This window comes from Hylaeus volcanicus, chromosome 1 (assembly GCF_026283585.1).
Source record: "Hylaeus volcanicus isolate JK05 chromosome 1, UHH_iyHylVolc1.0_haploid, whole genome shotgun sequence".
NCBI classification, from domain to species: domain Eukaryota; kingdom Metazoa; phylum Arthropoda; class Insecta; order Hymenoptera; family Colletidae; genus Hylaeus; species Hylaeus volcanicus.
In genome coordinates this window covers 32942085-32952663 of record NC_071976.1, presented here as the reverse complement: position 1 = coordinate 32952663, position 10579 = coordinate 32942085, and the positions used below count along the sequence as shown (strand labels likewise).

Below are 10579 nucleotides of genomic sequence, written 5' to 3'. Positions count from 1 at the left end.
CTACTCAATATTTTACGATTATTATTACTACTCAATATTCTACGATTTAATGCTTTACTACTCAATATTCTACGATCCAATGCTTTACTACTCGCTAAATTCGCATTATCGCACCGTTCACTCCAGTTTAACGAAACAAAGGTATCGAGGAGCAAGAAGCATCGCCGACTGCTTCGTCCTTGATCGTGACTCTATCTCACGGAGACGAAAAAACCAGCCAACGGGAATATTCCTGGCTCGGAAAGGAACCCTGAATTCAATCCTGCACGATAACGTCCCATCGATTTATTAACTCGGTTACCTTAGAAACCCGGTTCGCTGGCCCTCAGTTAGTCTGGGGGACACGGATAACTGTTATCACGATGCACGAACACAATCGATTCTTACCGCTTGGGTGTAGTCCAGCCAGAGTTTCGAGTCTATCTTCCTCCTGCACGACATTGTTCCTCAATGATTATCGTTCCACCCACTCACTACCTGTATTTTTATTCCAGTTGAGATCGGCAGCAACGTTCCTCGCCCCTCATTCACGGCTCTCTCTGTATTCGAGTCTATCTCGCGCACACTCCGCTACAGTCATCTCTCAGGGAAGAGCCTTTTTGTTTCGCCAAGAATCGTGCTGAAATTTTTATCGACATCGAGATACTTTCTCGTTTATTCATCCTCGGCGCTTGCATTCCTCGCGGTTGATGCAACGATCCCAGTAATTCTCGCGTTATCGCGCTCGTTTGCTTACTATTTGCGCTGGATTAGGTGTTCGCCGACGATCAACTGGTCCAATAAATAATTGTGCTCGACAATGTGGGTTTAACCATTCTTGATATCCGATTAGTCCAGACTTGGAATGCTAAGTTTTAGATACTGGCTTTTCACTGTTTCCGACTACTTGTTGGCGTCGAACTGGTCGAATAAACAATCGTGTTAAATACCGATTCGACACATTTTCTTCGGCTGAGGTACTTCTAGACTCGAACGATTTCGTTCAATTCTTTGGACTGGAACACTCTTGTACAGAATAATTTCTCATTAGTTGATTTTATTTTCCACTTGATTAATTATTACACGCACTAGAACCTCGGAACCAGGATTTTTTAAAAATCTTGAAAATTCAATTTTTTTTATATGCTTTTAAGCATTAAAAATTATTTATGATAACAAAGAAGAACGGTACAATATTTTTAAAAAATTCTAGTTCGAGCGATAGCCATCCACCTTTAGATTAACATGCAATTTGTTTTTTTTTTTTATTTCAGATTAGCCAGTCTGCCGAAATCATGGACGCCGTTCGCCTATCTTTTTCTTACATACGAGGGATAAATCTCGTGATCCACGTTACATTTTTGCTTAAAAAAAATTCAAAGTTACAGTTAAAGGCTGAATAAATATATAGTAAAAATTTGAAAGCTCTGTGTTTTTCCATTTCGCTATAAAAAAAATTCCGAAAAATCTTATAAAAAAAACGGTCGTCACAACGGGATGACTCCCTTAAATAGAGAATTGGCCGATTCCCTTTGACCAAGTTATTTCTTGATTTGGACGATTTTGTTAGGTCCTCGAGACTTTTTGATTATTTCCTTCTATTTCTTACTTGGATAATTATTGCACCGAATGAAGCATGTCTCTGCCAAAAAAGAACTGGTCTAATAAATGACGAAGTTCAACTATCGATGCTCAACGAATCCTTCCAAGTCAGATTGACCTTCTTTCTTCTCGAATCAAACACTCTTCTTGGAGATTTTTCTATTTCAACCGTAGCCCCGTTTAGCTTTCCTACGTTCCACTAGCTACTCAGCCTCGCCGCGAGAATCTTTCCAACGTTCCTCGTCAATGGAGCAACGTGGTTCACGGAATTTTAATTCCCATCGATGATGTAAAACACAATGGCAGCGTAATCTATTCTTGCCGTGCGATAATTTTAAACTTCTTTCCCTCGCTATCTCGCCGAGCCGAGTATCCACTTAACAGGTATAATCCGTTCGACACGTGGATACGGAATTATTGTACGGGACAGAGGCAGTTTGCTTGATTTAACATCCAACGTGAGCGTATGTCTACGTCAACGATACACGTGGTTGTCGCTGTTCGTTAACTAGATTTTCAGAGCAATCGAATCCGTCGAAATCCTTTTAAACGAATTCGTGTAAAGATACGGTGCGAACACGTGCAGGAATACGCGTGGCGAAAATAGAGTCATGGTTTTCGAGAGTAACGAGACGGGGGATTCGTTTGCAAGCACGTTAACGGGACCTATACGGTGTTAATTGGACGGCATTAATTGGCTTCGACGACGTCAAACGTGTCGCGTTTGAAGCAAGTCCTTTCGTCGCGTCGAAGAGTTGCGTAAATCTTGGTTCTCTGAAAGCGTCGTTGCGACACCGACTTCCGTATATTCTGGCGGTTCTTTTCTTCGTGAAATTAAATGATCCATGAGCACCGAAACGATCAACGACTAGGTTAGAAACTGCACCAATTACATCACGTTCTTACTATACACGGTTGCTAATACTCCTTCGCACTTGCACACTATCGGACTTTTTCACCGAGTTCATCGCGGATGGGCAAAATTCTTAGTTGGAATTCTTAGCTAGACGAACCATTTCGAGTAACGAATCAAGGACGAACAGGTTTTGATTGGGTCTAACTATAGTGGTACATCGATTTGCTTCTTCCGTATTAACTTAACCCTTTGCGCTCGAGTGGCGCCTCTAGGGCGACATATGTGATTTAACGCGTTGGCTGCCATGGATTCACATGGAAATGTTTACAGAACGAAAATTTTGTCTCGAGACAATTAGAAACCGTAGAATCTAACATTTGTCGTATTACTCGCTTTAGTATTCTCATCAAAATTTACGAATTCTATCCAGATCAGTTTCCATCAGCACTTAGTTCTTGAAATCATTTGTTGAAGTTCCTTAGTGAAAAGCTCCGTCACCCGTATGTGGGTGACGCGGCGTTCAACGTGTTAAAAGTGATTTTGTGAACGTACAATTTCAAATTCGCTTACATCAGAATACAGCTAATTATTCATTGAAATAATGACGACATCGAGTCATGAACGTTCGTAGATGTTTTTCTTCGAAGTAGAGCTTTTGGTTTCACGTTATAAAAATGGACCGGATTTGATTCTATAGAAAAATGACTCGAGCGCAAGGGGTTAAGTGTCGAAATATTAACGTTGCTGTATGTCACCGCGCACCATCGCGAACAAAGTCCGTGCACCGCGGCAAGAAACGTGAGACTAAACGTCGTCGAAAAGCTTTTGCGTTATCTGTTGCATGCAGAGTACTGATAACAGTCGACGAGGACAACGACGCCAATCGTTACGAAAATACACGGGGAGAGATTAGCAAGGTGAAAGAACAAAGTTCAGCGAATAAGACTGTTGCATAATCCGATTCAAATGTATTTCTTGGTATATTTTTTACTACTTTTAACACATAAATTAAGATTACATAAATTAGATGAGAGATTTGACCGTTTCGTTGAACTTGGCCAGTAAAATTATTTTACAGAAAATCTATTATTTTATACCTTTTTGTGTTTACATAAACTCTTATGTTTATTTTCTGAAGTACAGTTAGTACAGAGGATTACAGACGCATTTGCTGCGATTAGAGAAAATGAAGAAGGAATTAGTAATACGACAGGGTCAATTTTTGTTAAATCCTGCATTCGTCATAATGTTAACGCCTCAAGTTTGTTGGTAATTTTACTCCTCCCTTAAGGAGAATTCCATTTGTCGTTAATAATCGCCACGTACCAGCTAATCGCACCGTTTCCGGTTTTACGTGAAAGCCATCATTTCGTCACACGTTACGTCACCGTGTATCGAATCATGGTGTCACGCAGACTGGCTGTTATCGTTCTTGTTAACATTCTTATCGCAACGATATATGCATGGCGGAGCTTCCCAAAAATCTTATATGACTAGTAATAAAACAAAAAAAAAAAAAATGATAACGATCAATCTTCCACGCGTTGAACATTGAAATCACTTGCATATACACCCTCGGTCATAAATATGTGGACACGTACTACTTTCGATGAATAATTGATATACATCGTAAATTATTATTATACAACTTGTGTTGCTAAATTCTATATTGGACGTGTGTTTAACAACGTTTAATTATATTAAATGCCGTGTTTAATTTTATAGTGGAACTACGAGATCGTTTAGATAGAAAAGTTCAGAAAGAATGTTCGATATATAAAACACATTTATGGTGAAATATTACAAAATAAATGAGATAACATTACTTCGGATACAATGAAGAAATGAATAGTATCAAAGTTTGGTAAAAAAAATGTTAACATTATCTAGTTATCTCTAAAGCTTTTTATCGTTATTAATGTGATATTAAAAAGAACTATCAATAAAATATATTCGCTTACGACATAAACGTATCGAAAGATAAATAATATAATTGATATCAATAGATATGCAACTGTTATTAGATATTTAGTGTTCGCACACTTCTGAGCGGGGGGTGTACCCGTTAGAAATAAAATTCTGATCCACGTATTACCTTTCTTTGGGTTCCTTAGCAAGATAATTAATGCGAGAAATTCTATTTAACGAATCCTATGTAATCTATTTAAAATAGTAAAAGAGATTTAGAAACGTCTCTCGCGTCAAGTTTGTGAAATTGATATTTTGATCGGCTCGGTGCCAACGAAAATGATAGCGGTTGGAAAGTAACGCGGTTAACGCCGCGTTTAATCATGGTCGCGATAAATTATTCGCGCAACCACGTGGAAATGATTGGCGCGTACACGGCGTTACGTACGAACTTTTAAATGTAGGCGAAGTCGCGCGATGCGGGTATGTACCTACGATACTTATGGTCGTTTCGTGTTTGCGTACGCGCACACAACGACCAAAGGCAGGTGTACAACAAAAGGATACCTTTTGTGCGGGTCTTTGCGTACTACACGACCGTTTTAGAGATACGCCTTGACAACCACGGTGCGTCAACTTTTCGCAATCGGACACAATAAAACGGCTCGTAACACAGTCACGGATTCGGTATCCGATTTCTGCTTTTTATTATGCAACAAACATCGCAAACAAAGTTTTCTATTGTCAGACATGGTCGTAAGGAATTGTATTACTCTTAAGTTTGTTAGATAAGAATGTAGTTCGTTGTAATTTTTTGTGACAGAAAATGCTACGCGAATCCGTACATTTCAGCAGATTTTATTATGAGGATATTGTTGGTTTATTATCAAATAAACATAACAAAAATAAATCTAGAGTTGAGAGACACTGCGTTTCTCACAAGGGAAAGTTTCGTTTCTGGTGCCATCGTAGTTGAGTCTCTGGCCGTATTTGTGTACAAGAGGGCAGGGTGAAAAGTTGGCGTCGGATAATCGCAAGAAAAGATTAACACGTTGAACGCCACGTCACCCACATATGGGTGACAGATTTTCGCTAAGGAACTTTAGCGGTTCATTTTAAGAGCTAATGTATCAATGAAGATAAGTCTGAATAGAATTCGTAGATTTTGACGACGATACAAAAATAAGTAACACGACAAACGTCAGATGCGTTAGTTTACAACTGTCTCGAGACACAATTTTAACCCTGTAGGCATTCCCTTTGGAATCAGTCCGGCAGTCAACGTGTTAAAAGAAGACACCATGTACATAGATAATAGGAATTGGTAAATTACTCGTTCGAGGAATTTTAAACGCCTGCTAATTGCTTCCATTTCGCTTCACTGTTTTTACTTTTATCGCTCCGATCGCATCCGCCCAATGGTGGAAATTCCTTATTAATATGTGTATGTTTGAACGAAACACAAGTTTAGAAATATCGGCTATGTTGTGATCTTGATAGCGACATCTGGCCAGTTATCTTATCTTTCGTTTTCTCGCTGGTTTCTCCCCGTCGATTGGTTTACTTGGAAACGATACACGTTTATCTTGCCCAGTGGAATTACATTCTGTTTCGTTCCTACCGCGTAGATTTGGAACTCGGATAAGACCGATGAAAACCCTCCCCTTCCATTCGTGTCAATCGATAAATGTACATTTTTCCCCTGGAAACATTGGGCGATTACTAAAATGGCTGTCATCGGTCTTATTCTTCTACCAAAATACTTGACGAGATCTAATGGCTGCGAACTTGTAATAAGATCTTCGGATTTAGATTGGGGCGGGAGAAGATTTTTCATACGGAAAAGTATATACTAGAGATCACGGTTTTGAACGGGTATTAAAATACACGGATAGACGGAACACGTGTACCGTGGATATATGGATTGTAATAGAAATAGAATGTAATAGAAAATGTCTGGAGGCTCCTTAAAAGGAAACTTTATGAATCTCCAAGCAACACATTATCACAATTGAAAACAAAAATTACAGATATTTGGGAAAATAGTAAATAGTAAATATTAGTAGTAAATAATAGTAATAGTAATAGTAATACTAATAGTAAAATAGTAAAATGCCGATGAAGATACAAGCTAATCCTAGCTAATTCCAACTGCTACCACCTCAGAAAATATCATGAAGGATTAAAAATACTTAGAAATCCGAGTACAGTTATGGTTACAGAATGGCTTCAATTGAAGACTCGTCTTTTTTTAAAACAAACTTTTTCCCAAGAGCCTCGCAAATCGTACAGCTATCACTTGCCGTATAGATTGAAATTGGTTTTTATTAATTTTATATTTTTTCATTTTAACAAGGCAGTGGAACGCAATTTTCTGTTGAACGTCTAACGAGCAAGGAGATTAGAAGGAAACTTTCGGTTTCTCCCGCGTTAAATGTAGCACAAAATGGCAACGAAGCATCCGTTTGATTGCTAAATTCGAAATTGCGCTACCGCTTTGCTGAAAATGATGAACGGGCCTCGTTTTGAAATATCGAACCACGCGAAGAAATCACTGGTGATAACGGGAAAGTACGAGGCGATAATTTCTACGTAGTTAAATTGCTTTCTACATTCCAGCTGTCGATGTTAAATTGGTTCTTTCTGTTCGGTAACTTTCGCTCTGATAGTCGCAGTCGTAACTTGTCATGGAAAAACAATATATAAAAGGATTAAATTCTACGGAAATTTTATGAAACACCGGCTGCACCCCGCGAATAAGTTATAGCGGGAAATATATCTTTGAGAATCTACTAATTTTCAAAAAAAAATTGAAATGAACGTAGATAAGGAATGAATATTATTTTTTTTTTCAATTCAAAACACTTTGTAACTATCGTTAATTCTAGTTATTCTTTAATCACGTTGATAATGAAACGCAACAACAAAATAGATGAATTCGTTTCGCCATTATTGTAAGACTTGCTTTGCGTGTTATGCGAAGTTAAATATTTTTGCATTCAATCGATCGATCGCGGTAGAAACGAGGTATAAAAGAAATTTTGCTAGATTTGGTATCGAGGCCTTACAGAGTGCAAACTGCACTTGATCGATTTCAAAATTATGTGGAATTGTTAATTGATCAAATTCTGTGGTAAAATGAACAAAACAGGTTCTTAAGACTATAACATACTTGGTACAAAAAGCAACAAATAAATATAGTTCAAAGCGAACTCTTAGCACACTCGACTGATCGAAACTGTACGTAATTATTAATTTGTCAAATTTAGAAAGAAAATTCGCAACGCTCATTCCCAAGCCTAACCACTTTCAGCAAACAGAGAAACGAAAGGTTCATTTTTCGGTCCGAATTGCCTGGCCCATTTTCGAGGAATGCAGTTTATAAGCGCATGCGCGCAACATAAGCAACGACACGTGAAACGTATAATTTCTCGAGTTTGTTGGCTTTACCTTTTTTTTCCTCCCCGTAACGAGTTTTGTAACGTCATTAACCCGTCAACTTTTCCCGGTTACTCCGTGGCGTACGATTAATAATTATCGCCGTTTGTTACGCTTTCTTCGCCGCGGTATTCTCGCCATAATCGTGGTGGCCGAGTCGCACGAAAGAATTCCTCGTCGAGAGAGAAAAAGTAGACGGAAACCAGGACTTTACGTTTCACATCCTTCTACTTCTGCTTCTACCGATTGCCCCTCTTTATTTTAAAAGACGCGAGCAACGTCCATCCATCATTACCGATGGTTCGATCTTATCGTGCAACGCCTAACACAATGTCGTGCAGGAGAACGATCTGGGTTAAACATACATTCCCAATGCTGTGTGTACCGCTACTTGACACTGTCGTTTGATCGAGAAATAAGGGGATTAACTGTGAAATTTCCTAGTAACGTGTTAACGAAATATCCGTGACGACCGTTTACCCGCGACAGACCGTTGCGTTTTGCGTGACGCGATTATACAGATCTCGAGAAATATGAAATATTTCTGATTCGATTAAGCGGACATTTCACTGTGAACGCACAAAGAACAGCATATTTTCAATAATTTTTTTCTCAGAAACTATTCCATAAAATTGAATTTTTCCAAGTAGTTGATATTTTGATATTTACTTAAAATTTCGCCTGATTTAGGGTACAAAAAAAGTGTTTCTTTTTCCTCTCTTTCACAAGAAACGCTGCCATTTTGTTTATTTTCGATGAAATAAATAAGCGGAGGTCCCGACCATAGGTGTGACGACATAGTTTAATAAACTATTTCGATTTTCTGTTACAGATTACCAGGAGAGCCAAAATCACCTGTGCCAACGGATAACTTTTTTTTTTTTGCATACATGCATATTATTTTGTAAAGAAATGACGAAATATTTTTTACCAAAAAAAATTTTTTTTATTTACTTTCCTTAATCAACTGGTTTCAGAAAAAAAAAACTGCTTCCAGTACTGGTTAAACGGCTTGGGTCTTGGTTTATTTATTATTTTCACACGAGCAATCCACCCTTGTTGAAAGTTTTATCGAGATGGTAACTTTTTGAGAACGCATTCCCATCCTGGCGCGGCGTATCAAGACAACGATTTATCTCGATCACGAGGAGCAGCCCTCTCGCTTTAAGATCACGCTGGTATTATTGCTGGTTCAGAGCGAGGAGTTCATACAGTCACGTATTCGCTATCAAATAGATCGATTCCGTGTCGGTAGGATCCACTTAAAATACCTTTAATGCAAATCAGGCTTAATGCTCGCAGGATTACCTTCTCATTCGAAGCTCATACATTCTCATTCGAATATCGCAGCCTGAATAAACAATATTCTTCGACCGATAGCTTTTACTCGTAGCAAATAATCAATGTTTTTAGTACTCGTAACAGAAATATTTTTAATGTTAGGTGGTATCATTCAGATAATAATTGCCAATATTATATATATATATATTATTAGGAATTATTATTTCAGTGATCACATGTATTAAAACAGGTAACGAATATATATAATATATATAATACATGTGATCACTGAAATAATAATTGCTAATAATATATATTTTTGCCAAAAACTATTGCGATAATAGTATAAAAAAGAAAAAACGGGGTAAAAAATGACACATCGCAAAATGTCTCGATAACGGGACTACCTCGGAGACATGGTCTACAAGATGCAAGCGGTTTCATCCCGTTTGGCTAAGGCATCTGTGTCATTTCTGCGTAACCTCCTCCTTTTCGAAGTCGGTTAAAAAGAGAAAGAAGACAGATGACTTTTCCATCGAGCAGGATTTCCCCTGCGTAGAAATCATCGACGAATCGGGGCACGGTCTCGTTGGAAATCTCGCACGATCGAGTCGAGATTTCTCGAGCTAAACGCGAGGATATGAAAGCCCCGAAACACGAAATCGAAACGGTCGCTAGTCATTTCTACTTCCACTTTCCATTTACGTAGCGAGAGTTGCCCTTCTGGCTCGGCATCAACGACCACTAGGGAACACGTTCAACGACTATGGCGCGGGAGCGCTAACAACGACCTAGGAATTTAAGATAGGCATAACCGGCGCGGCGCACTTACGTAAGCATTACCTTTATGTCAGAAGGAACCAGGAAGCGTGTCGTGTCGCGGCCGGTGGTAATGTAATCGTAATAACATGTACACGTTGGCGGAGGAGGCTGTTGCACGTTGCCAGCGAATGAGACACGAAAGAGAAGACAAGACCGTTGAGAGTCGGGACCATCGGACTCCTTGAAGAGACCGATGGAGCCGTCTAGATACGCCTTGGCGCCCGATTACCGTCGCGTTCTACAAGGTGTTCAAAGTTTTCACGGACAATCAAGGATTTAGAGCCATCGGGAATGGTTTCAAGAATTTATTTAGAATGCTGATGCCTGGGCCTGCTAGGGAACTCGTCGGTAAGGGTATCTAGCAGGCTTCATACAGTTGAATTATAAAATTTAAACTATCGAGGTACGAACGATACGAAAAGCGGTACAAACGGGCACAAACGATTCCAAAGAACAGGGAGAAAACAGATTTTAAAAATCTTGAAAATTGACGATTTCCACTCTTACGCGGATCAACAATTGCCGAATAATTTAAACTATTGAGGTACTAACGAAATGAAAAGCGATTCCGGGAGGTACTAACGATTCTAAAGAATCGGGAAAAAACAGATTTTAAAAATCTTGAAAATTGACGATTTCCACTCTTACGCGGATCAACAATTGCTATATAATTTAAACTATTGAGGTACAAAC

The 10579-nt window shown here is 38.8% G+C and overlaps 1 protein-coding gene across 4 annotated transcripts in view; it reads right to left on the bottom strand.

The window, feature by feature from the left end:
• LOC128882237 (myb-like protein X) overlaps positions 1 to 10579 on the bottom strand; it is a 54090-nt gene that overhangs the window by 21986 nt on the left and 21525 nt on the right. The window contains exons 1-2 of one of the 4 annotated variants that reach the window (XM_054133961.1): positions 1589 to 3238; positions 388 to 1005 (exon numbers count right to left, since the gene is read on the bottom strand). The exons of 2 other annotated variants lie outside the window; for them this stretch is intronic. In XM_054133961.1, the coding sequence (XP_053989936.1) occupies positions 388 to 441 (54 nt within the window). In that variant the 5' untranslated portion in view covers positions 442 to 1005; positions 1589 to 3238. Of the gene's footprint in view, positions 1 to 387; positions 3239 to 10579 lie in introns of those variants that run through there. One more of the 4 variants, XM_054134012.1, reaches the window with a different exon arrangement.